This window comes from Bombus fervidus, chromosome 2 (genome assembly GCF_041682495.2).
Source record: "Bombus fervidus isolate BK054 chromosome 2, iyBomFerv1, whole genome shotgun sequence".
Lineage (NCBI taxonomy): Eukaryota > Metazoa > Arthropoda > Insecta > Hymenoptera > Apidae > Bombus > Bombus fervidus.
The window spans coordinates 9,076,914-9,104,749 of NC_091518.1; the positions used below are offsets into that span (position 1 = coordinate 9,076,914).

At 35.1% G+C, this 27,836-nt stretch overlaps 6 protein-coding genes across 18 annotated transcripts; 3 read left to right on the plus strand and 3 right to left on the minus strand.

Moving 5' to 3' along the window:
- The first annotated feature begins 376 nt into the window (after window positions 1-376).
- Window positions 377-3,509, plus strand: Cox10 (Cytochrome c oxidase assembly factor 10). 3 transcript variants are annotated; one of them, XR_011801064.1, is made up of 8 exons: window positions 377-608; window positions 717-838; window positions 913-1,186; window positions 1,277-1,472; window positions 1,561-1,736; window positions 1,820-2,137; window positions 2,230-2,491; window positions 2,754-2,938. XR_011801064.1 is itself a non-coding variant. In XM_072012971.1 (7 exons), the coding sequence occupies exons 2-7, from the start codon at window positions 764-766 to the stop codon at window positions 2,439-2,441; spliced, it is 1,251 nt and encodes a 416-aa protein (XP_071869072.1). In that variant the 5' UTR covers window positions 378-608; window positions 717-763; the 3' UTR covers window positions 2,442-2,636. The 3 variants fall into 3 exon arrangements, 1 of the variants encoding a protein (XP_071869072.1); XR_011801065.1 differs by lacking the exon at window positions 2,754-2,938 and adding an exon at window positions 3,283-3,509 and having other exon boundaries at window positions 378-608; XM_072012971.1 differs by lacking the exon at window positions 2,754-2,938 and having other exon boundaries at window positions 378-608; window positions 2,230-2,636.
- On the minus strand, window positions 2,635-9,542 carry Dus1 (Dihydrouridine synthase 1). 11 transcript variants are annotated; one of them, XM_072012825.1, is made up of 10 exons: window positions 8,262-8,401; window positions 8,023-8,187; window positions 4,722-4,994; window positions 4,415-4,574; window positions 4,151-4,346; window positions 3,818-4,066; window positions 3,548-3,693; window positions 3,259-3,356; window positions 2,937-3,095; window positions 2,635-2,850 (listed from the first exon to the last, which is right to left on the minus strand). In XM_072012825.1, exons 1-10 carry the CDS (start codon window positions 8,310-8,312, stop codon window positions 2,692-2,694), a joined length of 1,656 nt encoding a protein of 551 aa, XP_071868926.1. In that variant the 5' UTR covers window positions 8,313-8,401; the 3' UTR covers window positions 2,635-2,691. The 11 variants fall into 11 exon arrangements, 10 of the variants coding, with proteins under 10 accessions (XP_071868926.1, XP_071868935.1, XP_071868917.1 ...); XM_072012834.1 differs by lacking the exon at window positions 8,262-8,401 and adding an exon at window positions 7,899-7,968 and having other exon boundaries at window positions 8,023-8,162; XM_072012816.1 differs by lacking the exon at window positions 8,262-8,401 and adding an exon at window positions 6,604-6,832 and having other exon boundaries at window positions 8,023-8,151.
- A 177-nt stretch (window positions 9,543-9,719) lies between these two features.
- On the plus strand, window positions 9,720-18,690 carry Hob (bridge-like lipid transfer protein family member hobbit). The gene is made up of 17 exons (XM_072012596.1): window positions 9,720-9,798; window positions 9,876-9,950; window positions 10,046-10,172; window positions 10,316-10,507; window positions 10,642-10,893; window positions 11,120-11,284; window positions 11,387-11,599; window positions 11,702-11,969; window positions 12,101-12,323; window positions 12,392-12,513; window positions 12,625-12,945; window positions 13,069-13,583; window positions 13,668-15,762; window positions 15,870-16,114; window positions 16,202-17,258; window positions 17,384-17,601; window positions 17,741-18,690. Exons 2-17 carry the CDS (start codon window positions 9,892-9,894, stop codon window positions 18,023-18,025), a joined length of 6,357 nt encoding a protein of 2,118 aa, XP_071868697.1. The 5' UTR covers window positions 9,720-9,798; window positions 9,876-9,891; the 3' UTR covers window positions 18,026-18,690.
- LOC139992308 (sesquipedalian-1) lies at window positions 17,541-20,171 on the minus strand. Its single transcript, XM_072013049.1, has 2 exons — window positions 19,413-20,171; window positions 17,541-19,312 (listed from the first exon to the last, which is right to left on the minus strand). Exons 1-2 carry the CDS (start codon window positions 19,704-19,706, stop codon window positions 18,956-18,958), a joined length of 651 nt encoding a protein of 216 aa, XP_071869150.1. The 5' UTR covers window positions 19,707-20,171; the 3' UTR covers window positions 17,541-18,955.
- On the plus strand, window positions 20,160-23,173 carry LOC139992277 (corepressor interacting with RBPJ 1). The gene is made up of 6 exons (XM_072012992.1): window positions 20,160-20,275; window positions 20,352-20,446; window positions 20,532-20,782; window positions 20,868-20,994; window positions 21,095-21,226; window positions 21,332-23,173. The coding sequence occupies exons 1-6, from the start codon at window positions 20,204-20,206 to the stop codon at window positions 21,846-21,848; spliced, it is 1,194 nt and encodes a 397-aa protein (XP_071869093.1). The 5' UTR covers window positions 20,160-20,203; the 3' UTR covers window positions 21,849-23,173.
- LOC139992261 (ribosomal protein S6 kinase beta-1) lies at window positions 22,236-27,761 on the minus strand. Its single transcript, XM_072012957.1, has 13 exons — window positions 27,310-27,761; window positions 27,197-27,237; window positions 26,863-27,037; window positions 26,719-26,802; window positions 26,526-26,659; window positions 26,310-26,372; window positions 26,102-26,230; window positions 25,552-25,642; window positions 25,344-25,460; window positions 25,102-25,233; window positions 24,921-25,028; window positions 24,652-24,830; window positions 22,236-24,517 (listed from the first exon to the last, which is right to left on the minus strand). The coding sequence occupies exons 1-13, from the start codon at window positions 27,394-27,396 to the stop codon at window positions 24,445-24,447; spliced, it is 1,413 nt and encodes a 470-aa protein (XP_071869058.1). The 5' UTR covers window positions 27,397-27,761; the 3' UTR covers window positions 22,236-24,444.
- Between the last annotated feature and the right edge of the window lie 75 nt (window positions 27,762-27,836).

Consider the following 27,836-nt stretch of genomic DNA (forward strand, 5'->3'; position numbering starts at 1 on the left):
CAATAATTTATTTTATTTATAATAATGAATACATTGTTACTCATTTAATTTTCAGCCTGTTATTAACTAATTTGTTATAAATATCATTCATCCATTAATAATACTAGTATACATATTTATCACATGTGCAAAGTTTGGATAGTAGGAACACGATACTAATGAGCCATCTTATAATTAAAGGAGATGAAAAAGAGAAAAATATATATCGTGAGGTATACATATTATTCTATTATTTGTCTTTCTCTTTTCATATATTAGTAAATATATAAATTGCTCGATCACGAATACTTTACTAAGAAACGAGACTTGCTTACAAGGATTTATATCATTCTGAACATGAAGCGCTATCTTGCGATCGCGTTCCTCTAAAATTCGATCGTATGCTGATGCGTTTAGGATTTCATTTCACAGTCTCTTTCATTCGGTCCAACTAGACAGCATGATCTGAGCTCTCGTTCAGTGTAATGAGTTTCTATTCCATTATTTAAGCAAGCGTAGACTGTAATAGTCTAGTAAAATTATTTAAAGTTTCAGCGCAATGTGTTTTTGTTCAAAGCTTTCTTACGTAACGCGAACTAAAAGTTGTAAAAACAAAAATATATCATGATGTAAGTTGAACATTTGATTTTAAGGAAACCTTAAAGCATTTTACTTGCCATTTTTCGTTATTGGTTACATTATAATCGATAACCAATTGGTCCCCATGTTATTTTCAGGATAGAAAAAAGGAAACACTGACGATTTTATACGACGTATTTTTATCATGTTATTTATTTTTTGCTCAATCAGGATCTCCCGTAACATATGTCTATCATCGTTGAAACTGTCTAACGCTACAGTATGTGTGTTTACTTTTTTCCAATATTATTAAGTCTTCAATATTTTGTTACTTTTTCTGACAAATTATCCTAGTATTCTACCAAGGCTACATCAAGCGTAAAGAAATTATCCCATACACATAAATACCGATGTTTATTAGACACAAAAAATGTCAAAAATCAGAAGATATCATCTAACTTTGTTACATCGTTTGATCACCAAAAGCCTACCCAATGTGTAAATATAACGAACAATGAAAAGCAAGAAAATTTATATATGCAAAATGAACAAGAATGGCAGTGTATAAAATTAGATTCTGGCAAACTTCGAAAACATTGTTTCATGTTATCTAAGATACGATTAACATGTAAGAGAAACTAATATCTTTAACAAAAACATTGATATTTTATATGATAATTTAAATAGAAAAAATGAAGAATCAAATGATTATTTTTAGCTTTGGTAGTTGTAACAACCATGGCTGGATATGCATTAGCACCAGGGCCTTTTGATGCTTTTACATTTGTTGCATGTTCTATGGGTACTGGATTAGTGTCTGCAACAGCAAACGCTATCAATCAATGTTTTGAAGTTCCTTTTGATGCGCAGATGTCAAGAACAAAGAACAGAGTGTTGGTTAGAGGTTACTTAACGTATGTAGGATATAGTTTCAATTGCAGAAGCATCCAGATTCTTTAGCTTAGAACTAGTGTTATATCTATAACAGAATTTTTCTAGTAGACCTGGCCATGCAGTAATGTTTGCAACGATATCTGGCTTCAGTGGATTATTATTATTATATACTGAAGTTAATGGATTAACAGCTACTTTAGGAGCAGCTAATCTGCTTCTGTACACTCTTATTTACACTCCTATGAAACGCATTAGTATTCTAAATACTTGGGTGGGTTCTATAGGTAAGTATATTATGATACTTTTGTTATTGTATTTAAATGTTTTTCACCATATTAACTGAGATTACATATCAACTGTTATTTAGTTGGAGCCATACCACCATTAATGGGTTGGGCATCTTGTGTCGGCAATATAATATCTCCAGGTGCTTGGATAATGTCTGGTCTATTATATGCATGGCAGTTTCCTCATTTCAATGCTTTATCATGGAATTTGAGGCCCGATTATTCGCGTGCCGGTTACAGAATGATGGCAGTCACGAATCCAAAGCTTTGTCGTAAAACAGCATTACGTTATACCGCTGCATTAATGGGTCTTTGTTATTTAGCACCAGTTTGTGATGTAACAAACTGTTGGTTTGCCTTGTTATCGACACCACTTAATGCATATTTTCTTTACCTTGGTATGTCAAAAACATATTTGTACTGATATTTTGAAAAAAAAAAAAGGAAGAGGAATGAAAGTAAATTTAACTTTGCGTTTTCTCTTTTCTAGCTTGGGAATTTCATAAACACTCTGATAGTAGAAGTTCACGCAAACTGTTTCATTTTTCATTGATTCATTTACCTGTTCTTATAGTTCTTATGCTTATAAATAAGAAACAGTGGTATAATGATGACAATAGACAGAGAGATACGATACTTTCCGAAGAAAAAAGCGATGCAGTTTTAATGAAAACGATTGCATCGACATTTTCGGGCACTTAATAAACTACCTTAAAATTTACATCATGATATTATAGGAATCATAATAAGCTGTAAGTTGTATATAAAGATGACTTTATAATACTTGATGAAGCAATTTGTAGTATAATTTGTGAATAATAGCAGTTATCATAACTGTGATCATGTATAAAAATTAATACAATATTCACAAAATATGATTACGTACATGTAGTAGTATGTATATATTTATTTATTTAATTTTTGTTTTTATAACTTAAAATATTATACAGTGTCATATTTTATCTTGAATAGCTTTCCGTTTCGCAGCAAATTCTATCGCCATTTGTCTCCTAGTTTTAGTTAAATTTCTGTGTCCGGCACAATCCAGATTTTCCGTGAAACATTTGTTTCTACAGCACTGTCGGCATAATTTATGAACACATTTGAGACTCTACGGGAGAAAATGTAACGGCGAGATTAATAAATTTTATTCGGATTGATAACAAAAAATTATGTTTAAAATGAAGTTTTGCAAACCACTGGATTTGGACAATCGCAACACAAATCAGATCCTCTTTTCACGATGATAGCTGGTCTGTTGGGGCGGCGCGATATTCGTTTGAGCTTCTTCAAGCGTTTTCGTGATATCTCATTTCCTTCTTCGTCTCTGAATTTTCTCTTGACCGTTTCATTTTGCTACAAAAATTGAATATCGAAATAAAAAAACAATTATATCATATGATAAGGAAACGGAAGAAAAGAATAGGGATAGGGATATAGATAGAAATAGGAGTAGAAATAGAAATAAAAGTAGGGATAGGAAAAGGATATTGTTTGCAGTAGAATAGTGGAAACCAACCGTTTCAATCCTTTCAATTTCTAGCTTTTGTATATTCTCCTCTGGAAGATGACGTATATATGGTTGGCACAACCAGGGAGGTAGTTTTAAGTTATGATCTGAAATATAGAATGCAAGTAAGTAACAACAGTCATACTTTGATGGTACATAACGATAGTATAATTAAAAATACAAAGGGAAAGTGTATACACAGCCAGAAGGAAAGTGGATGTATGTATGTCATGCGAATGAAGAATGAAGTATATAATGGATTATAATATAATCGAATATAATGGTAGAGCCTACGAACCGGACATTTCTTCCTGCCAGATTAAACGACCTTCGTGATAAGGCAGATACCGATCCCTCAAAGCGTATACGACGTTTCTGAAGGATTCCATGGTAGAGTTTCGGGCCAAATTTTCTCTCTCTTCTTTATTTTCTGCTAAACAAAGTCTACTCTCTAGTTAAAAGAACGCTGAATGCATAGGTCGATTTGTAATTTCGAAAATTATTTATATAATGTACATAGAGATTGAAAATAAACGGAAGCTACAAATAATTGATTTTTCATACGTACGTGTGTTGGAACAATTTAAAAAGATGACCACGAATGTAAGAAGGAGGGGCTGGATAACGTTCCACCAAATCTAAATATTCAAGCGCTGGCTCCCAACTAGGTGGATAACAAGCTTCGAATATGTACGGATTGTAAAGGTTGCCCTCTGCTGACATTACACCGTGAACACCGGTTTCCTCTATACATCTTTCGATATCTTGCAGACACTGTATGTTACCATTCGCAAATACTGGAATTGTGACGGCCTGTCTGAACGTTTGAAATAACAAGAAATAGCAACTTACTGGAAGATGTACGCCAAATGAAGATACAAAGAGGAATTGTTAATCATACCTGACGGCTTTGATGTGATCCCAAGACGCGATACCGGTTAACGGACCTTTTTGTTCCCGAGTTCGTCCGTGCACGGTAAGTAATCGTGCCCCAGCGGTCTCGAGCATTTGCGCGTACTTAACAGTTTTATCGATCTCCGCAAATACACGAAGCTTACAAGTAACTGGCACACGGAGACTTTTGCTCAAAGTACTTACTGTAATATTTCGTAAGGGGAAAATAAATTGAAGATGTAACGTTATATTTAAGATTTATGTTACGGACCGATTCGTCGAAGCAAGTCCCAATCGTCTTGAAGGAAAGCACCATAACGACCACGTTTCGCGATAGCTTGAGGACAACCAATGTTTATATCCACTGCGTCACAGTACGGTTCTGCCAAAAGTGCTGCCTCTAATAGCGTATTCGGATCGTTGCCACAAAACTGTAATAAACGAGATCAATGCGAATATGTGTTAAGGATAGAACGGCGATTAAAGTCGGGAGAGAGAGAGAGAGAGAGAGAGAGAGAGAGAGAGAGAGAGAGAGAGAGAGAGAGAGAGAGAGAGAGAGAGAGATGTGAATCGTATACCTGGACGATTAATGGGCGATCTTCGGCAGTGCTGGTAAGAGCTTCTCGTCGATATTTCGGATCTCGACAGAACACGGAAGAATGAAGCATCGGCGTGTAACAAAGGTGCGCACCATGACGACGACTTAACAACCTCCAGGCTAATTCGCTTGCGTCGACCATTGGTGCAACTACGTATCGTGGAGAACTTAATACATTTTCCCAAATATTCGTCTCAGATGTAGCAGAATCTGTGGCGAGTTGATCGGACGTGTTTACTGAAACTGATGACATCTACAAAAATATACGATCATGAGTACGTAAGAGAAGGTAATTCATTAAGTTTTCAATTTAAGCGAGCAGCATGAGTTTTGTTCGAAAGATTCTGTTCTTACGATATGGAAACGATTACTCACTTACGGTACTCACTTTATGATGTTTAAATCTAGGATGAAAGATGTGGTGCATTCACACAATTATTCCCCCCGTTTCTTTCCCTTTTTCTCTACCATATTCCCTTTTCACATTTAAGTTTGCCAAGAAAAGGACATGGCGGTTTTAGAGTTTACTGCTTATCGCGTATTAGAGCCATTTTAAGCCGAAGAAGCAGCGGAGGAAACGATCGGAGTAATCAATCAATACGATGGATTTCACATTTCCCGTGAAAATGAAACGGGTCGCGAGCGACTTGTGAAGACGACAAAGGGCGCGGCACAGATGACGATGATGACGACGATGATGAACAAATGGAACGGTTGGAGAAGCCGGAATACGACGACAGAGAAGAATGCGTCGATCGTGGTGTGGCAGGTTTCGATAATTCCGATTCCAAAATAGGAGACAGCTTGATAGATTGCGTCATTTGTGATTTGATTTTGGCTGTTTGTCCTCTTCGAAAAAAAGATCGTGTGTTCGATCTCCTATATATTGTGGATGATCCGAGCGTTTTCTGTGATCGGACCAAGTTCCGATTCTGTTGTAAGTCCAATGAATCAGATTCTATGATTGACGATGAACGATGCAACGCATGAGGTTTCGAATAAGATCGTCGTGCTGATGTTGTTGCTGTTGCGTTAGACGCCAGCGTTTCCAACGGAACGATGAACGAAGAAGAGGCCGTGGCTGTGTGGGAGAGTGATGATGATGACGACGACGATGACCACGATGGCACCGATGGCACCGTTGCTACCGTGTCCTTGATCGTCATTACATTCCGATTGCGATTGCGATTCCGATTGAAATCGGTAGTATCAATATCCTTGGACTTTGGTGTCTGCGACGTGTTGGTCGCGTCCAACGACTGTTGTCGATTCTTCCTTTTCTTTCTGCACCTTCTTCTCCTTTTTCCTTTACTTAGATAGGTCCGGAGAAATCTTGCTATTCTTTCAACGGTTTCGCACGAGTTTGTCGAAACGCGCACCACCTGGTCAGACGTATCGTCACAACTGGACCGTTTTTTGGATTCCAACACGTTCGGTCTGCCGTTTGCCGTACAACAATGCGTAGTTAATGGCGAATTGAGTGCGGCGAAGCAACAAAAGACAGGTGACGGTGTTGATAAACCAGCGGTGGTAGCGTTACAATCTCGAGATATCGTAGATTGTTCGGTATTCTTTGTTGTCGATGGCGATGGCGACGCGTCCGCGACCGTCGAAATGTCCATGGCCGACCTGGTTTCATCGAATCGCGATGATTCGAGCTTGTACGCCGAGAAACAAAGTCGGAAATTTTTCTTTTCGTTTTCTCGATCGGAATAAGAGGATCGAGTTGAAGGAGATTTTCCTTCGAGAAATTCGTTTCGGCTGTCGTTTATACCGCGACGCGAACATGAGTTTGCATTATTCGTAAAGGGTGATACTAAAGGATGAGGGGCGGAAATGAACTCGCAGAAACCGTGTCGTACCCTTGTACTTGTAGACTCGGCAACTATTTGCTGCACGGTTATCGTGGAAGCCTTATCCGTAACTGTTGTTGGTTGATTGGTGATTGTAGCGGCGGTAGTAGCAGTAGTAGCGGCGGTGATTGTGGTGTTTGTGGAAGTAGAGGTGGTGGAGGCAGCGGCAGCGGCCGCAGCCGCGGCAGCAGTGGCGGCTGCAGCGATCGCGACGGCGGCAGCGACAGAATTCTTCTCTCTTTTGTTTCGTACGTATTCGTAGGTGGTTAATCCGAGACAGGCGATGTAACCGTGAAAAAAGCATAAATGAAGTAAAAGTATTGCTACGATCGCTGAGAGAATTCCAATGGCGGAAATGGCAATTATAAGAGTGGTGTCCGAGGCAGGAACAATAAAGGGAATGACGGGATCGGTTGTGTTATTCTCCATTGTCAGATTTGCGAATCGATCGAAGTATAAAGAAGAGGACAATTCGATGACGGAAAGACCAGTAACGAACAGGCTTGCTAGAATAGCGGAAATCAAACAAACTAGAAAAGCGCGATAGTTTCTAGCTCCGATGCAATTGTTGAGCCATTTGCAGTGATGATCGAATCGGACGATGCATTTGTTGCAAATCGAACAATGTTTCGTCCTCTTGCTTTCGGTGTTTATGTTGCAAAGATGACATCTACCGTCCTCGATCACGTGCGAGTGTTTCTCTCGGTCGAATTCCGGTAAAACCTTGTTCGTTGGCTGAGATCTGACGCGTGGGTCCGCCGGGTCCAATAAAAGTACCGCCAAATGAGAGCAAATATGCGTAAAAAAGATAGCAGCTATCGCGATCGAAAAAATTGGACGTAAATTGGGTTCGAGAAGCGGCGTCAGTACCGCGAATGTATTTACCACAATAATTAAAATCACCACCCAGCCGGTCACTTGTTGGGGATGCAACGGAAGCTCAAGTCCATGCACGCGTCTAAACTTTCTGCGTTCCGGTCTCATCAACGTATTGCTTTGCCCCGAGCACCATTTCGATAGAATATCGTTCGTAATTCTACTTCCTTCGTTTCGCATAACGTAAGGAGATCGTTTGTAAATACTTGCATCCGCTGCTAAATTATCCTCGAATCTGTCACTTTTCTCTCTTCGTCGTCGTATTCGTCGTTTTCGTCATCGTCGTTGTCGTCGTCGTCGTCGTCCCCGTCTTTGTCCTCGTCCTCGTCGACGACGACGATAAAGATAACGTCTTCCTTCCAGCTTTAATTTTTCTCATCCTCCTTACATCTTCCATTTTTTCATCGCTCTTCCTACTCTTCACTCACCGTTTTTTCTTTGATTCCTCGTCGTGTCATGTCCTCTCGAATTGTTCTTGTTTCTTTCTTGTCCTTTATCCTATCGATTTTAAAAAATTTGCTTCTTACTTTAATTTTGATTCTGTTTCCTTACTTTTGATTCATCGTGGTCGTCTACGATCCTGCAGTACATGACAAGGCCCACTTGTCGAGAAACTAGATTCCACATCGTGCGACTCTTCTCGAGAATTCTCGGTAAAACTCGGTTTATGCCCCTTTCGATGGAACGCGCGGTTTCAATCGATATTCGCATAGCAACCTAATAAACCTGTGTAAACCAGCCGAAACGTACGTCTTAGATTTTTCATGGATATCGTCGTAAAATACAATTACCTCTTTCCAATAATTTAAATGTCTCCGATTCTTGCTGTAGAAATACGACATGCATATCCACGTATAGATACCAACGTATTCGCATATTTTTTGCCAGCCACTTCTGCCTTTCAAACGCCAGCGTCCTTTCTAATATCTCTTTTCTTTTCTTTATATCATGTACTGCATTCGCTGTATTTATTCGTTTACAAATTCGCATATTTCAAAGCTTCAAAGTTGACAAATTTTGAAACGGTAAGATAACACGTTCATTTTCGCTATAAAAGCAGTCTCGAGGAGCTTGTTTAATTTTGTGTTTTCTTCCAGTCGTATATCGTCTCTCAAAGTCATAATTTCTTACAAGTTAATGTCTAAAATTTTAATAAATAGGCAGTGTCATTGGTTCATTCTGCGGTAATACATATGTATGTAAAAATGCGTGATGAGCAGATGATAAGATTCTCTACACCAATCACTATGTGGTTGTATAAAAAGATACATGTAAAGTATTTTAAAAAAGAAGTGGCTTGCGTTACATGATACTTGATGTGAAATCTCCGTTGCTACGCATTTCATTTGGTATAGAATGATTTAATGCCACTACGATTTGTGTGCGTCACTTTTATGGGGCAAATAAAATTTGATATTTTTATGACTTTTTTCACAAGTTTATATTTTCTGTAATACAATATTCTATAATTTTCTGTAATAAAATATGATATCGTTACAAATGTCAACGCTTTCACGACTTTATTATCGTTATTATATCGTTATTATTATTATCGTTGGTATTATCATTATTATCCTGATTCTTCCAACGTGGGTGGTAATCTCAACTTCTACACACCTATGTCTTCCCTTTGAATGATATGTCTACATATTAACATAGATATAAAATCGTACAACGGTCGAATTAAAACTTTCCCGATTTTGACACACACATCCGCACACATGCACGCAGCTTATATCATATAACGAAATTAGAATTTCCCCTAGCCCGTACTACATATTTTCTTTTTTTGTACGTTGTACATTAGATTCTCTACTTGAATTCTTGATCTTTTATCGTTTCGATATTCGATCACGTACTGTTATATATTTGTCGATTAAACAGTGAACTACGCTATTGTCAAAATAAAATATACATATGTATGGACTAACCTTACTCTTAATTCCCAGCTGTGAGGTTAGTCGTCAAGTTTTGTCAATATTAACGCACGATGTAAAGGTACTCGTAGAGCAAAGTATACTTTCTCTTTGTTGCACGATAACCCTATATGTAAATAAGTTCGTCACTTGACAATATTCTAATAATAATTTGTGATTTATTTCGATGTACCACCTTGAATGATACCGAGTGTTTCGAAGTTTCGAATAAGCAAGTTATGCTCGTTTTCAAACACATTATCGAAAACATCGATATATCGATATGTTGTGAACGAACCAAATATATGTAAAAACGTATGTAAATACGTATAAGCAGGTATAGGATATGGGTATGTAGCAGTTTGATCAGCTGGTGATCAGAAAATTTTAAAGCGTATTCGATCTGAAATTGGTATTGTTATTTAATTGTTTTAACAATAATTTTTGCGTTAGTGTTACCAAACAATTACATTCGTATTCTTCCTGCAGTATGTAATTTGTAAAAATGACTGGTTTAGTCGCCTTGTGTATGACTTGTTTCATTCTCTATTGTAGTTTTACTTGGTAAGATACATAATGATTATATATATTATACTATAATTTTTATAATATTTTGGTACCTTTTATTGATTAGTAATGTTACTTTATTTATCTATCAGGGTGATACCAAGGTTCTTGGCATGGTTAGTAAAGAGACGATACAAAATTTATCTACGTGTTGGTCACATTTCATTACCATATTTTATATTACGGGACGTAAATATTTCAAAAAATGGCTTTACATTGGTAAGTTGCTCTATAAAAAGATAGAAGGATTTACATTGTCATTTGTGTTCTCATCTTCCAAAGCTTTAGGGAGTCGATCTATTAAATTTTAACAAAATCAAATTATATTTATATATATGGTGTTTAATTTCTTATAATTTTAGCAAGTGGAAGAGATCAGTATAAGAAGCAGTCTTTTTAGCAGTGATGTCGCAAAACTTTTAGCTGTGATTATGAAGGATGTCAGAATCAATAAAGATGTTCCAATAAAACCTGTACAGATAGTAAGAAAACCAAGGAAGCCAATGGATTTTCAAAATAAAAAAATTCCACCGATAATTATAACTTTTGTACAAGTATGTATATCATACTAAATCTATATACTAATGAATACGATAACTTATTTTTGTCAAGTTTATCATACTATACTAATGAAATGATTTCAACTAAGACTACTCGCTAACTTGACAACTGTTTTGAAATGTTTTAGTTTATGGCTGTTCACATAGAAAATTTAAGTCTTCTGATTTTGGGTAATGGTTGGCTAGCTAATGGAAGTGCAGAGAGTTTGACTTTAGATGGTAGTGTTGTTCATGGAGCTCGTACTCTTCTTGCATCTGCTGCTATCATAGGTGGTGCCATGAAATTGTTGCGTCATGCATCAGACGCTTGTCTTTCACAGATATCCTTTGCTGGAACTGCTGAAGCGACTCTAAAAGCGCAAGGGGAACTTTCGGTAGAGGTATGAAGAGACTGTCTATAGGATTTGTATATGTTACACAAGCTTATTTGTCCTAACACGCAAATTGCAAAGGCTAGAAAGTAATGAGATACTATGTTGTGATTTAACGATGTAGCTCAATGCTTTGAACGATAGCTATTTGTGTTTAGCACACTTAATGGATGATCCTGAACAACTGTCCTTTGCAATGGGATTAGATTGGAATCAAGCAGGATATAATTTATAGAAATTGTACATCGGAATAACGCAGACAGAGGGTTCTGGAGGAGCAGGTCTCATTACATTCTTCAAAGACAGAAGTTCGTTAACTAATGCTGCATCTTCATATTCAGATGCACGTGTCGATCCTTCTACTAATCTCTTAGCTCGGTTAGCACCAGTTATACCAAAGGTGAATTCATTACTATCTACCACCGATCTATCCAAATTCATAGACAAAAGCGCGTATTATTAAAGATTTAAAAAAGATAAACATAATTAAATATATTTTCAGGATTTTATCCTGAAAGTAGGTAATTCTTCCATAATTACGGGTAGAGAAGATGGCGTAGTACTTGGTTTGGAAGGTACAATGAAGGGTTTACAAATTAGCACGAAATTCCAACCATCTGACCAGCTATTAAATTTCACCTTAAATTTGGATGGATTATCAATTCGTAGTAAACTCCCTGTTTTGACATTACGATCGTTAATAGTAAATTCAAAGGTACTATGGGACTTGTGTCTACAGATTGTTACTGTTTCACATTGTATTTTAACAAATTTATATTATCTTATCATGTAATATGATTATTACTTATGCACATAGATGGAGCAAGACATTTTACAAATTGCTACACAGATCAGTAATCTTTCTATTATTTATGATCATAAAGACTGGGAGTCGATATTGTGTAATACCGATAATGAAGTTTCAAGACCTGTCGATAGTATAACATTAAAAAATAAATTACCATGGTTAGACATTAGAGTAAATACTGAACTTTATGATTCGTCGTTATGCATCAAATTATTGGATGTTCACGAAGCTTCGTGTGGTGTAGCACATATGAAATTTTCGCTAAATACACTTACGGGTATGTGTAATGTGGCTTGTAATTGATACGTTTTAGTTGTTACTTTATATTAAAATACTTAATACATACTAAACTTAATATTAATTATAGTAAATTATTAGTAATTATTTGATGATCGTTTAATTTCATAGATATAATAGACAGTTGGAACACAGAGTTAGTAGTGGAATCTTTGTATTGTACCCTAAACGGTTCCAATACCATTATTTCGGAAACATCTCATCGATGGGGGACGCCTTTGTCTATTGGAGTATTATTAGCTACGACCCGTACCAATGCCATAGGGATTGCCGTTGATGCTCTTGTAACTGAATGGAGTTTGGAACTAGCTAGATTTCTTAAAGAGGCATACAAGTAAGATATGTGAGAAAAATAAAAAATAAATATTCTAATCGATTTACTAAAAACTGGCTATTTGACAGATGTTGCCAAATGTACAATAGAAGAGCCGAAACAATGAAAAATACGAAAAAATCAGATAGCGTTGTTCAATTAAATCTCAAAATTACAAATTGTAATTTATTCTTTATCGCAGAAAACAGTCGTATGTATATACACACACATATATATATATAATACTACATATATATTGATCTATTCTATTTAAGAATTTTAATCAGGATGTTCAAGACCAATGTCTCGATTGATTGTTTAGTCTCTGTCATGATGCGTTTGGATACTGCAAATCTAGAGCACAATACAAAACGATTAGTGGTCGTAACAGAGGGTGTTAGCGCGATCACATTGAATAAAAACGAACCAATTGTCTGTCAGCACGCACAAGCATTGGCACATCCATTTTTAGCTATAAGAAAGTGCAAAAGTGCAGTTACATCTGAAGCGATAAATATTAGTTTAGATGGTACCAGTCTAGCATGGAGTCCAAACTTACATCTTCGCCTCTTACAACTTTGGTTGGAGTCTGCAGATTTTAGATCTATTATAAGTGGAGACTCATCGACATACACCACTCAAGGTTGATCTATACCTTATCCATTTATTCGTTTTATTTTTTTACCCTTCATTTCTTTTATTGTATTATTCTTCTTTATATCTTTCTACTACTACATTTTTACTTTATTAAATCTTCTTTCTACAGATGAAGACACTGATAAACAGCAAAAACGATTAATAGATATATTAGCTACTGGTGGAATCAGTTTATCTATAGATATTTCTCCGAAACACTTTTTAGAGCTTTCATCGGACCAGTTACGTTGGACGCAAGGAGAATGGAGACTTAATTATATGCGTGTAACTTTAGATATGGCTGATATAATTATGATCGAAGGATTCGAATTAATCAGAGTATTGAGCAGCGAAGAAGTGCGACTAGAACGACAAAGTAACGAAGGTTTTGTTTTGGATTGGAACGAAACTTGGATGCTCAACATCGAATCAATAAAAGCTTGCTTTCCGTACGAACATCAATTTACTGACGCGATTCAGAATGAATTATTCAGTATAAAAAAATGGTTAAAAGAAATTCATTCATCGTCGTCGTCGTCATCGTCGTCGTCATCGTCGTCGTCGTCGTCATCGTTCTCTTCTTCATCGTCATCGTCATCGAGTCAGGGAAAAGAAAAGCGTTTACCGTGCGATTTAATTATAAAAGTACGTTTATATAGTACACGTAGATTTACATGTAAGTAGTTGTTCTTTATAATAAATATAACCAAAGTATTTCACATGTTATAGATTAAAGAATGGATATTCGAAGTAAGCGATGATCCGTTTGAAGTACGTTTACGAGATAATTATGAATTATTGGAGGACGAATATAAAGAGAGCTTAAAAAGGCAAGCAATGCTTGATACTAAAGTGCAAGAACTCTGTCGAGCGCATTTGTTACTTCCTCAAGGTAAAGTTGAGGAACTATACGCTAGTTTAAATAAAAAAAATGCGGAGATATATGTACAACGATGGAAACAAATGCAGCGTGCCGGCCCAGCTAGAACGCGTCTGTTTGCTTGGTCTATGTCGGATATCGAGATATTGGCTTTAGTCGACCCATCGATCGACGGTATGGAAAATGCAACGAGGGCTCTTCGAGAAATGGACGCGGAAACTCCCTGGCCAGAAGATGGTCTTGAATTCAGTACCTTATGGGTAAGGGGAATCAGTTTAAAGTGCGCCGAATGGAAATTACAATTACGGGATTTTCCGCAACCGTTACTGTTGGTTGAGAGTTTAAGCGTTTGGGGTAGACTAGCCGGCGCCGAAGCTTTAGCACCGCCACGAGCCAGGCGAACTGTGAGAATCGAAATCGGTACTCCTTGGGAGGATATTGTCGTGGAAAGAGGCATGACATCTTTGAAGTATTATCACGATCTGAACTGGGATATCGACAAGTTCAGATATGCGTTTGGGCCTTGTTGGGAACCGGTCATAGCGCAATGCAATCTCAGTTTCGAGAAAATCATCCATCCGTCACGAGATCCGAGCCCTCCATTACCATTTTGGGACAAAATGCGATTGGCTCTCCACGGAAGATTAACGCTTTGCGTAAAGCAGTTGACAGTTTTGCTACATGGTTCATTGGATCCGTATAATACCACAGAGGAGATGGAACTTACATGGACAGGATTGGAGCTCGATTGGACGCAGGGAAGAATTATCGTAAAAGGAGATTTGGATGTTTATGTCCGTACGGCCAGCAAATACGACGATTGCAGATTACTTCATTTACCGAATGTACGTTTGAGCATAAAGTTAGCGTGGGTTTGCTTAGGTGATCCTAGAGACCATCATGCTGCGATACCTTGTGCTCCGGACAGATTACCGGAATATTCGAGCAATCAAGAGCACGACTCGTTCAGAGCGTTCCGATCTCAAAACTTGAATGTCAGCCTTTCTCTGGAGACGAAGCCAACCGGATCTCCAGCGTTAGCAAGTGCACCAACCGCCTTACTCTACGGCAGCACTCTCAGATGGTTCGAAAATCTAAAACTCATCCTCTCCGGCGCAACAAGACCGACGAGGAAAGGGCCACTTTTCAAGAATATTAGACCTAGGAAGAAACAGTTGAGCAGGCATTACAGGAAAGTTCGGTTGACACTGGCTTTCCATCAATTCCATGTTAGTTATTGGATGTCATTCGCTATGCAACGCGGTTTCGAAGTAACTGGTGGAAGAGTGGTGTGTAGTTGCGAACACAATTTGTCTTTGCATCCGATCGATGACGGACTAATACATCGACCGAGAGCCGAATGGTCGGTCGTGTATATGAATTGCGAACTTAGCGATGCGGAAATTTGGTTGAAAAGCGCGCTTCACGAAGACAAGGAGAGCGCATCGCTCCGACAACCGGTTGAAAAGTGTTACTGTTTGAGCGTAGCTCGGGTCAGTTACGGCAGAGAGGCAATGGTAACCGGAGTCACCGGAGGGGATACTCCTACGCATAGACTTGTCGTACATGATTTGAAAGGGGCTTGGACAAAGACGAATAGAGACGTAGCGTTTGCACTTTTTGATTCTTTCATAAAAACTCAGCAGCTGAAGAAAAATCTGTCTACCGCAGCCTTGAAAGGCTTTCACAGAGAAAGTTCATCGACACCGCACAAAAATCGAACAAGATCAGTCGAGGTGCAAAACGTGGTGACACAAGTAAATGCGTCGTCTGCCACGAAACCGCAACAGGGTGAAGCTGTCGGTATGTTGCAAAGATTAATAGCCGAAGCTGCAAATAAACCGGTTGCGTTCAGTGACGATTTATCGGTACAAACGAGAGGTCAACAATTACGTGGACTAGCAGCTTGTCATCAAGATGATGTCCTTCACAAAAATTGGCTAAGTATGTGTGTGCATTTTACGATTATCTAATTTTATTTAACTTCGGTGTATAGCTGAAAAAGAAGAAGAAAAAGAAAAGAAAAAATTGTATTGCTTTGTATTTTGCAGTCGCCTTAGTGAATAGTCAGGTATTATTGAAAGGTATCGAAACGCGAGGCTACGTGATCTTATCCGCGGCTAAAGCGGAAATATTGCAAAGAGTTCATCAACCTGTGTGGAAAGAGAGAACTTTAGTATCAAAGACAACCTGGGTCGGATCGTTAGAATGTATGCAGTATTATGCGACTGTCAGTGCCAACATTGACGAAAATATTGACGATAATATAATGTGGTTGACATTAGACAATATACAAGTAAGTTGAAAATAATTAGAAGGTAAATTGTACAAGTAAAATTGTTTAAAATTGATGTTAACTAAAGTTCTTGACCTATTAAATTAGGAGAAAGATTCGACTGTGATAGCTGGTTTACCAGATGTGCCGGCGCTGGTTGGTTCAGGACAGAGCGTCGGTGGTGTGGTAAGTCAAACGGTTGGCGGTGGCGGTGGCCCTCAACACCAACTACAACGTATTGTCTCGAGATGTAAATGCGAATTCTTCTACGTTGGTTATGGACAAGCTTTAGACGTTGGCTCTATCGATCAAGTTCCACCACCGCCAAGAGAAGAAGTTAGCCCATGGGAAAGGAAAGATCTTTCAGCAGCTGACGCGTTTACATTGATGCATCACGATTTGGATGTTTGCACGAATTCGTTGCAGTACGCCATGATTTTAGATATCGTTAACAATTTGCTTCTTTACGTAGAACCGAGGAGAAAAGAAGCGTCTGAACGTTTGCAGAGAATGCGATTTCAATTGCAGTTACACTCTGTTGAAGATCAAAAACGGCCGATTCAACAATTGCAAAATACCGTGCGTGGTTTAGTGGCAAAATTAAGGAGATTGGAGCGTGAGACATATTTGGTGCAAAAAGCTCTTGCGGAGGAATCTAGCCCTGAGTTATTAGCAGAAATGGAACGGCTAGAAGCTAGAGTTTTCGAATGTAAAGAACAACTCGGAGCAAAAGCGGAAGAACTTGATGTAATGTTAAGCTGTTATAAAGAAACAACCGCCCCAACCACAGCTTCTACCACGTTGAAAGATAAACCGGCAGCAGTTGCTAGAGTAGCAGAAATTTGCTTCAAACACGCTCAGTGGAGATTAACGGATGCAGATGGTCAATTAGGAATCGCCGATCTTATATTAACCAATTTCTTATACACCAAAACTAGCAAAACCGACGATTCGGTTGAACATCTCCTTGAATTAGGATATGTTAGAATGACAAATTTATTGCCGAATCAAATTTACACGGAGGTGTTGACACCCACTGAACTGCAGAGTAATATGCCTGTTGATAGACAAAGAGCTCTTCGCGTTTTCTGTAGAGAAAAAGCACCGGTTGCTGGAATATCCGTCAAAGAACATTTCGAAATCAATGTTGTTCCACTAACGATAGGTAGGTAACTTGCATATTGTCGTATATCCTCCTTCTCCTCCTCCTACACCTTTCTAATTTTTTCTCTATCCTAACATTTTCATTTGTTTTCCAATGCTAATTAAGATCAATCGTTTTACTGTTAGGATTAACGAAAAAGTTTTTCAATACGATGCTCAAATTCTGTTTTCCTGAGAGAGATCCGGAAGGAATAGAGGAGCCACCTGCACCGCAACGAGATTCCTCTTTTTATGTGCCAATCGAAAGAAGGGATGACGTGGAAAAAATGAAAGAACGAGCAGATAAAAATAAACTATTTATATATATCAAAATACCTGAAGTACCCGTTCGTGTCTCTTATAAGGTATATACAATCAATTTTCACGAAACCATCATATTTCTATTTCATATTGCTCTCAAACAAATTACGAGTTACCAAACTAATATTAATAAATCACTTGTTTTTTCGCGCGCACACGCATACACATGCAATTCACCAATAGGGAAATAAAGAGAAAAATTTGGAAGATGTTCGGGATTTTGCTCTGGTAATACCTACGTTAGAATATCATAATGTTACTTGGACATGGCTCGACCTTCTTTTGGCTATGAAAAGCGATTCTAGACGTGTAATATTAAGTCAAGCTATTAAGCAGAAATTACAAATAAAGCCAAGAGGTCCACAGGAAGAATCCGCTCCGCAAGAAGAAGATAAAGCCCGACTTTTATTAGGTGCCAGACATCTACCGGGTGATGTGAGGAAGAAAAGTGTTTTCAAATTTAAATAACGTCCTAGATTTGTAACTCGATGAATTTTTCATTTATACAAATATACATAGGATTGCAATATTTATTCTAATGGAATATTTAATAAGAAAGTTGTTAGTGCATTGCCAAGTATTTTTATTAAAGCCAAGCGATATTTGTACGGTTTTTTAACCACTTACACAACTCTATATGGTTTATTATTTGTTCAACTATTAACTGATATTGAACAATTTCATATACGTTCATCACTCAAATTCGAGTAATGGTAACGGCATTCTGTTTTACTTGCAATTCCTTGTACAATTTCAATAAAATTATTCTTAAGTAGTTAAAGTACCGTGAATGCGCCGGGATTAAAACGTTAGTCTTCTAAATCTAAATAGTCGCTTTTCTTTAATTGATATTGTTTTTACTGGTCCGAAATTAATGTTCCAATTATACATTTTAATTATTTTGATTTGTTTGAAATTTCACAATGAAACGTCGGTATGTGAATGAATTTTAGATATAATTTAACTTAAATTGAGAATGATGCACGACCATATTGTACGGTCACTTTCTATTGTTTACGATAGTAAAAATTTGTAATGTTCTATTAATGATCAAAAGTATTTTGTTACATTTTGATTGTAAATATTTCGTTGTTATAAAAATAAATGGTACAGTACATTCCAATGATACTTAATACTCGTATTATCGATGGAAGAAATATAGCCAGGTCTTAAATTAAAATATCGAGTAATATCGTTGATCGATCGATCGCAGGAATATCCAAGGTTGCGCGTATGTAGAATTCCATCTTTCTCAATATGAACTGAATCGTAGCAAAATTATAATGTGTAAATAATACACATATGATAATCGATTTTGCAACCACGTTATATTTCTTTCGCCGGCTGCACATCACCTTATTTCCGATTAAATATTTACAATCTGTATATAATACATCGTTAAAAACTAATTAAGGGAGCTTCTACAGTTTTTCTCGTGTGCCTCCATTCATTCAAGTCTGCTAAAATCCTTCTACCATACATATTATGCAATTCGCGAAACGTTATCCTCGTTCTTGGAACATTTTCCGTTCTTCCTGGAGCAGATCTAACGCTCTGCGAGCGATGATGCAACTCGGATCTATTGAAAGGATTATGTCGTTGTCTTGGAGGAGCTTTTGGAGACTGAGCAGGAGCCACCACCATTGTTGTTTCTTCTTCTGCTGCATCCAATTGTCTTTGTAATTCTGCTACCATTAATTTCATGTAATCATAGCTTGCACATGCTAAAGCTTTCATCCACTGTTCCATAGATTCCTATAAATTCCGCACAGTATAGATTCGTTCTCTACTGACCATTATCATAGAGACAATAATTTCTATTATAAAAATCAAATTTACGAAGAAATACTTTTACCTGAGATTCTGCTGCAAGAGCATAATTTCTATTATTTGGACCATGAAATACGATCTGAAAACCAAATTGTTCTTCGTCTTCTGCTAATTCAATAGTACAACCTTCAAGAACTATCATGCCCACAGGTTCCTTGTCACCGCGTCGGTCGAAATAAAATAATATATTTCCTTTGAGAACGAACCATCTTCTTTGATAACCACGATTCAATTCACCACGTTTGTTTAACCAACCTTCACGATCTACTGGTGTTGCCGAAGTTGCAAAAGCTACCATATTTTTCTCGTTTATTTTCATTGCATTTGAAATTATACTTTTAACCGAATCAAAAGAGAACTTTTAACTTCACGTAATGTTTTTCTTATCTAATCCGTCTTAATATTTATCAGTAGGAAAGCAATTTGTTTCCAACTTTTATATTGAACTGAAATAACCTTATGATCTTTAAAACGTATTTAGTTGCACTCGCAACAATACATGATACAGTGGCAATCTGTAATATTTATGACACTAATCGGATGCTCTGTATTAAAACGATACCTTTTTCCACTCTATTAAAATTTGTTTTTTTACACAAAAAACAATTCATTTACAAGAAGGAAATATTTGATATAGAATACAATTACGATGTTCGCAATCAATTACACTAACCTTCCTTGACAGGTTCCTGTGGCTATAAGTAAAAGTTATACGTACATACATGTTATTTTATCCTGGTAAAGGATAAGTTGCGGTTACGCATATACTTTGTTACTCATTGTAAACGTTGACACACGTTTATTTAACAATACAAAATGGGAAAGGGATTTAATAATTACATGTGCAAAAAATTTTTCCATCCAGCATCCCGAGACAACTTGAAACGAGTACGGTTTAACTACTGATACTTTTTAGGCTATTTATGGTTCGTACTATGATTAAATTTACGATCCTTTTTTTAAGGTATGGATGGCTGAACAACAAGCAGAGGCTTATAAGAAAAAGCAAGAAGAATTACGTGTTCAATATGAAAAGGAACAGGATCTTCACAATAACAAGTGACCAAAATTATATTCATTCAGCAAATTTCTTTGATATATTTTTATCTATAACTTTTTGTTTATTTTATTGTGTGTTTTATAGAGCTTTGTTGAGTAAAGAAAGCAAGGATAAGCTTAGTGTAAATTTTATGTATGAACCGCCACCTGGAGCAAAAAAGGAAAGAGAGAAAGAAGATAACGAGCCAGAGTATAAATTTGAGTGGCAACGCAAGTATAATGCACCAAGAGAAAGTTATTGTAAAGGAGATAGCGAAATAAGAGATCAACCATTTGGTATTCAAGTACGAAATGTTCGTTGTATCAAATGTCATAAATGGGGACACATAAATACAGGTTTGTATAATAAATATAATATTGAAGTACACACACACACACACACATATTTATCCATATTAAACAATACATATTTTGATCACAGATAAAGAATGTCCTCTGTACAGTCAAGCAATGAGTGTAGTAATGGCAAATAATTCACCAAGTACATCTGCTCCAGATGCTTTAGCTTTAGTACAACAAATGAGAGAAGATGGATTAGCACTTAAAAAGTGAGCACAGATTTAGGAAGATCTTTTCCTTTTTCCGTTGTTTTAACTATTAAATAAATAGTTCCCTATTTTAAAACTATATATTGAATTTTATTTGTAGATCTGCTCTTAGTGCTCAACAACATTTACGAGTCCCTGAGCATGAACATCTTATGGTATCAGATGATGAAGAGCAATCTGAAATTACATTCTTGAAAACCTTGTCTAAAAAAGAAAAAAAAAAGTTATTATTGTATGTATTTCTTGCATCTATATTTTGACAAGTACCTGTATTTATTTCAAAATAATGTTAATTTGAGATCATACATGCTTAAATTAATAATGTTTATGATTGTAGGAAATTACAGCAACTTGAGAAAAAAACCAAAAAAGCGGAAAAGAAGAAATTGAAAGAGAAACGAAATAAACGCAAAAGAAATAATAGCGAATCAGAAACTGACAGTAGTAGCAGCAGCAATGATAGCTGTAGTGATAGTAATACTAATACTTCGAGTGCTAGCATCATAAGTAGTAATAGTAGCTCCATGAATACCATTGATAAAACTTTAAATGATTACACATCAAAAAAGCTTAAGAGGAAACAAAAGAAAAAGGAAAAAGCAGATTATATTTCAAATGGTGACTCTATAGATCGTCATCGGAAAAAAGAGAAAGATAGAACAGGTAATCAGAAGAGAAGAAGTGAATTTAAGCATGAAAGGAAACCCAAATACAAGAAATATTATGATAAAGATGTGAAAGAAAATAAAAATAAAGATTGTTATATGTACAGAAAAAGAAAGTTCATAGAGTTTAACGAAGACAAAATCAGTGAAAATCAAAGCAAAAAGAGAATTAAACGATCTTACAATTAAATGTATTTTTCCACATCAAAAATATACGCGTGGTATAAAGGTGCACGCTGTATTTGGTATTCACGTAAGTTGTGTGAAGTACGAGAAGTACAATATATGCATAGTGAGTCACATATTCTATGTCATTCCAGCAAATATTAATTGCATTCTTTTTCATATGCTTTACGATCAAAACTATAACTCTCAGTATGAAAGTTGAGAATTTATGTTATACATGTACACAAAAATATTTCCTATACCATGACTTATCTTTCAAAACTATAAATGTTTCAATAAATATGCTCAATAGCTCATTTCAGGTGCAATAGTTTAATCTGACTCACCTTGTATATTCATATAGATGAAATAAAAAGCACAATATATGTAACTATTAATAAATTTCAAATGAACAATAGAAATAATAGTTTCATAAATATATATTTCAGACGGAACAAGATTGTTTAAAGAAATTTTTTACACAAATGTTATTTTAGACTTGTTATTATTTCGTCCGTAGATGGCTATAATTGGTATTTTATTATGAATATGTAACATTAATATCATTAAGTATTAATAGGACTTTTGTTTTGAAAAATGTTTTCAGGAGAATGTAACTGCTTAATAAATACATAAACAGGATTTCTATTGTAATATTATATACACGAGAATGATTTAGTTTTAAAATGTAGCCTATGTCAATTTAAGATAGTATAATAGATAAATGTTTATACGAAATTAAGTGTCAAGCTTTTTGATATGTTCTAATTACAGATACCAAAACAGCAAAATAGTCACTAAATTAAGTTGAATGATACTATTGGATATTTAGGCATATATATTTGAAAATGCTTTGCTCACTTCTTATTGTTATAAGTTTGTCATGAAAAGATATATGTAGAAGTAAATTCATTAACGCATTATATTTTAAAGAAAAAAGCGAGAAAGCATTTTCATTCCTTCATATATTTATCTTACAGGATGTTAATTTCTCACTCTCAACATTTTACTTTTATAACATAATTAACTATTAACAAGAATTTTACATACTTATTACTACACACGCATGCGCAGATGAGCGCGTATAAGTCTTTCTATGGAAAATTTAATACTATCCAGCCGGTAGCTGTGAACACTTGGGCAGTTAAAATTTTTTGCATAATTGTCATTTTCACAACGATTATATGTAAAAAGTAGAATCGGATTGACTACTGAATAAAAACAATGATTTATTGTTGTCTATCGATGGATGTATTCAAAGTTATGTATGTACATATAATCAATGAAAGATGTATAAAGACTAGCAATAAATTTATTCTTGAGTGAAATATACATATGCTTAAATAATTCATCGAATATAAGTTGGGAAAAACAACAAAACATTTTTTTCAAATTTTAATCAAAGGTCGTATAAAATATCTCGATTAATTCTATTTCCATTAATCATTATTAAAAATAAAATATATTTTTAAAGTTTGAATTCTAAAATGGGATATCATATACGACCATGAGATATTCTAATTTTTTCCTCTTACAAAACGCTACCATTTGCGACGATTACAACTATTCGACAGAGGAAAATATATATATTTATAATCCTTCTCCGATTCTACTTTAACAAAGATCAATACAATTTTTATTTTTATACTGTTATTCTTCTTCCTTTTCCTTTCTTTATTTTATTTGCATGCTCTCCTCTTTCCCTGGTCCTAAGAAATTAATTTTATTCTAATGGCAGAACAAGACTTTCAAATTTAGCTGTATCCAATATTCTAGTCTTAATCAACATGATCTATATAAATTTAATACGATGTTTATCGCCTAAGAAATTTGTGAATTACTTCGGAATGTATATTTGTGTAAATAACTTTTTTGAACTTACAATTAGTTTATTGAACAACAAAGAAATGAAAAAGTTGCACGATTTACATATTTGCACGAGCAATGCATTCCAAAGAGGCGGTAAATTCATTTTATTCTTTTTATGGCAAACCTCTAAATATATGCAAGCTAAACAAATTTATTTTTATATACTAACTTAATTTTTATATACTAACGATAAACTCGTATTTGTCGATGAATGGAACGTTTTAAAAACTTGAATTAGTCGTTGCAACAGTAAGGTATGTCATAAAAAATATCCTTCAGGTTTTTCAATGATATAGCATTTTGTTTAAACAGAATGTACTTATTATCAGGAAACTGGACATATTTACATAAGGAAAACGCATATAATATTTCTTCTTTGCACTGAAAACAATGATCAGCCACATTAGAGAGCAATTGCAGGCCTACATACGATTTGTACGCGAATTGCACTGCCCTATAAGCGTAACTTCTTCGACATTTAGACTTGGTTGTCTTTAAATATATATATATATGTGTGTGTGTGTGTGTGTGTGTGTGTGTAAACAAATTGCATTAAATTCGATAATTAAACATAATAGTTCAACTGTCAGAATAAAAGACAAGCAATGTAGGACATAATTTTTACAAAGATTTTGCTGAATCTAAAATGGAAGATCCAACGTTTTCTTCGATTATTTATATGTATCTCGTTATAAATGATTCCACTGTTAATTCAATATCTTCTACATCATTAAAATTTATTATGCAATGCTTAGAAATTAAAAAGCGGATCTATATCCGCCATTTCGGTATCTTCCATATTATTTGAATCTACAACGTGATGCCTAGAAATTAAAAAGTAACTTTTCAAGCATAGAAGTGCATATTTCAAACGAGTAATACATAATTACCGTTGAATTTACATATAAGATATTTTTGTTTTTTAAGATGGTGAATGGAATATCAAGTTTGAAAATACCTATGTTGGTGAAAATGAGATGCTGTATGGAGATGGGCATCGGGTGATCTTGATGACAAACTGTGAAGACTTCCGCTAAATTCTGTATTTAATAGACCTTTTCGTGGGCTTCTAGCGTTCACAACTCTTGGTTGTGCACACATCTCCTCCAAGACACTGGGTGCTACATATGTAAAGCCCTATAACCATATCATTGAATGTGCATAGTTTTATAATTTTTTAATGATTACTTCGAATACGATATATTTACAATATATCTCGAAACTTACTTGAAAGATCATATTAGCAGATTCACTTAAAGTACTTTCTACCGGTGAATCAACTGGTACAGTTGCCGTGAATTGTTCATCGAATTGCGAAGTATCATCGGCACTTTTCTGCGAACATTTAAATACATATTTATTCGCATGTATTATTGCAACACGTTTTATTTCAATCAAGGATACTCACTAATGAAGGCTTGAAAGGAGGTTCTAATTTACGTGAAATCACATCTTGCCATTTAATATGTTTGAAGAAGTTATGTTTCATAATCTGCTCAGCATCATCAGGCCCAGATCCTAGTCTCTGTGACACTTGTCTCTACAATTGATCGAATGCAAAATATATATTAACTTTTACTACGCATAATACAAACAATTAAGTAAATAACCAAATTAGCATTATCTTGTAAAGAGGAGTTAAAGACATACCTTCAATAACTTTCGTATTAAGTCTTTCGCATCGGGTGTTAGGTACAATGGTAGACATAACTTTCCACGTAAAATCTTCTCAATTGTTTTTCTTCTATCATCTCCCGTAAATGGTGGCTGTAGGGATTAAAATGTATGTAGTCGCGTAATTTGATTGAATTTTCATATTTTTTACGATATTTTGTTATTTATTATTTAATCTACATACCATTCCGGTAAGCATGTCAAACATTAAAGCACCTAAACTCCACCAATCAACTGCTTTTCCATGTCCGCTTCTCGTTAGAATTTCTGGTGCCCTAATCATGTTAATGATAATAATAATTGTAATACATACATTTTGAATTAAATCATTATAGCTTATAATTTATTTTAAATTATTTTTCTAGATGGAAGACGTTTGTAGGGAGAAAAATATTCGGCCGGTCAATTTATTACTGGATTGGAATTCGAACTCGGATCTTCCGCCTGTAGGATTGGTACTTACCCAATTGAACTATCCAAGTCATCGCGGAATATTTTCTTCCAAATGCTTAAGTTCTGAGCTATAGGCAGCGGCCGTTTGAGATTTAAAAATTTGATAGAAAATATTCACAGATGGTTTAAGTAGCTTAATTGGGTAAATACCCGCCTGACAAGCGAAAGATCAGCGTTTTCAAATCCCTGTTCAGAAATCTGATCAGCCAAATAGTTTTCTCCTTACATTTTAATACTGACAATGGGATTCAGGATTAATGCAACGAAAATTTTTTACTTACATATACTCTATGGTTCCACAAAATGTATGCGTTACTGTACCTTCTTCTATATGTTCTTTACAAAGACCAAAATCTGTTAATTTAACATGACCTTCGCCATCTAATAAGATATTTTCCGGTTTTAAATCTCTGTGAAAATAATTAATCCAGTTAGATATACATGTATATAATGATTTTTTAATAATATTATTTATTAAGGATATTGTACCTGTATATAATACCCTGATTATGGAGATGTTGCAATGCGAGTATAATCTCAGACAAATAAAAACTATAAGTACAAAAGACAAGTTATAAGTACAAAAAGTATACTAACATATATAATCTGAAGATATTAATAAGTATATAAATTTTACAGACAAATAGAATAAAATACATGTATATTATTATCATCTACAATTACTTGAGAAACTAATTAATTTACCAAGCTGTATCTTCTAAGAAAATGCCCTCTCTATCTAAGTATGTGAAGAGTTCTCCTCCACAAAGATATTCCAAAATTAGATATAATTTACCACCAGTTTGAAATGCGTACATTAAATTAACGATAAATGGATGCTGAAAAAAGAATAAAGTGAATAAATATCATATTAAAATTCACAATAAAATCTACTTACTTTTACTGCTTCCAAAATATTTCTTTCTGCCTTTGTATGAGCTGTGTCTTTTTGATTTCGTATGATAGATGCTTTCCGTAGTACCTATATAAATAAAGAACTATAAAGCTTTTTACACGCATGTACAAATATAAAAATATTTACCTTCATAGCAAAAATACTGCCTTTGTCTTTTCCAGTCACTTTTTTAACTTGAAAAACTTTTCCATATCCACCTTCTCCAAGAATTTTACATAGTTCAAAATCTTGTGGACCAGTTTTTTCTTGGCCTGCATTAACATTCTGTTCCGATAACTGTACTCTTTCTAAATTATCAGATCTATAAAAGATTTAATTTTTTTTTATTTTCTAAGAAGAAAAGCAGGAAGAACTTTTGTATTGAAATTGTACACACAATTTAGCACTTTTATTATTGTTTAGAAGGTACGATTTAGCGATAAATTCGATATCATATATTTTCAAACATTTGATTACTTACTCTAATATCGTATTTACATTTGTAGTATGATTGTATTCATCCTAGAAAAAAGAAAACACATATCAGATTTGATACAGCGATCTAAAATCTATGAAATTTGACAAGAAACAAACTTCTCTATTTTCGACAATATCATCGTCCGACTCGTCTTGACTTATGGAGTCCCCGTCGTGTAATTCTATGTCAAATACTCCAGCCATTCTTCTTACAAAGTAATCATTTAAAAGATTTTCTCGTCAAAAACTTTAATTGATCGTAATGCGTCTGAATAATGTAGATATCTACGTATCTGCGTACACGCAATTGTAGATTCTATTTCCCTTTATTTGCGTGTTCCACACTGATTTTTTGATGGGTAGATTAAACTATCTATATATAATCGTGAACTATCAAATATATCTACAATTAAATGGGCTCATGAATATTCCTTACTTTTTTCTTTTCTATCTTATGACAAAATAATCAGGAAGAAATACGGAAAATTTTAAAAAAGAAACACGAGACGATTCAAGTATATACTCTGGACACAAACTATGGTCCAACGTGAATGCCAACTGCATTCTAGCACATAGGCATATGTATATGTTTATGGTGAATCATGAAATATATAGAAATTTCACAAAGGTTTTGTTCTACTTTT

Bases quoted from the DNA above. Each gene is read 5' to 3' on its own strand.
- Cox10 (XM_072012971.1), top strand. From the start codon at position 764: ATGTTATTTATTTTTTGCTCAATCAGGATCTCCCGTAACATATGTCTA. The intron at 1,473-1,560 runs GTATGTAGGATA...TTTTTCTAGTAG, and splicing joins TTGGTTAGAGGTTACTTAAC to ACCTGGCCATGCAGTAATGT. The intron at 1,737-1,819 runs GTAAGTATATTA...ACTGTTATTTAG, and splicing joins TACTTGGGTGGGTTCTATAG to TTGGAGCCATACCACCATTA.
- Dus1 (XM_072012777.1), bottom strand. From the start codon at position 7,650: ATGCGAAACGAAGGAAGTAGAATTACGAACGATATTCTATCGAAATGG. The intron at 4,067-4,150 runs GTATGATTAACA...TCAAACGTTCAG, and splicing joins GATCACATCAAAGCCGTCAG to ACAGGCCGTCACAATTCCAG. The intron at 3,096-3,258 runs GTTGGTTTCCAC...CAATTTTTGTAG, and splicing joins AAATTGAAAGGATTGAAACG to CAAAATGAAACGGTCAAGAG.
- Hob (XM_072012596.1), top strand. From the start codon at position 9,892: ATGACTGGTTTAGTCGCCTTGTGTATGACTTGTTTCATTCTCTATTGT. The intron at 12,514-12,624 runs GTATGTATATAC...TTGATTGTTTAG, and splicing joins CTTTATCGCAGAAAACAGTC to TCTCTGTCATGATGCGTTTG. The intron at 16,115-16,201 runs GTAAGTTGAAAA...CTATTAAATTAG, and splicing joins TGACATTAGACAATATACAA to GAGAAAGATTCGACTGTGAT.
- LOC139992308 (XM_072013049.1), bottom strand. From the start codon at position 19,706: ATGAAAATAAACGAGAAAAATATGGTAGCTTTTGCAACTTCGGCAACA. The intron at 19,313-19,412 runs GTAAAAGTATTT...CGGAATTTATAG, and splicing joins CTCTTGCAGCAGAATCTCAG to GAATCTATGGAACAGTGGAT.
- LOC139992277 (XM_072012992.1), top strand. From the start codon at position 20,204: ATGGGAAAGGGATTTAATAATTACATGTGCAAAAAATTTTTCCATCCA. The intron at 20,783-20,867 runs GTTTGTATAATA...TTTTGATCACAG, and splicing joins ATGGGGACACATAAATACAG to ATAAAGAATGTCCTCTGTAC. The intron at 21,227-21,331 runs GTATGTATTTCT...TTATGATTGTAG, and splicing joins GAAAAAAAAAAGTTATTATT to GAAATTACAGCAACTTGAGA.
- LOC139992261 (XM_072012957.1), bottom strand. From the start codon at position 27,396: ATGGCTGGAGTATTTGACATAGAATTACACGACGGGGACTCCATAAGT. The intron at 26,660-26,718 runs GTAAGTAGATTT...TTCTTTTTTCAG, and splicing joins ATATTTTGGAAGCAGTAAAA to CATCCATTTATCGTTAATTT. The intron at 25,643-26,101 runs GTAAGTAAAAAA...TAACATGATTAG, and splicing joins TGTGGAACCATAGAGTATAT to GGCACCAGAAATTCTAACGA.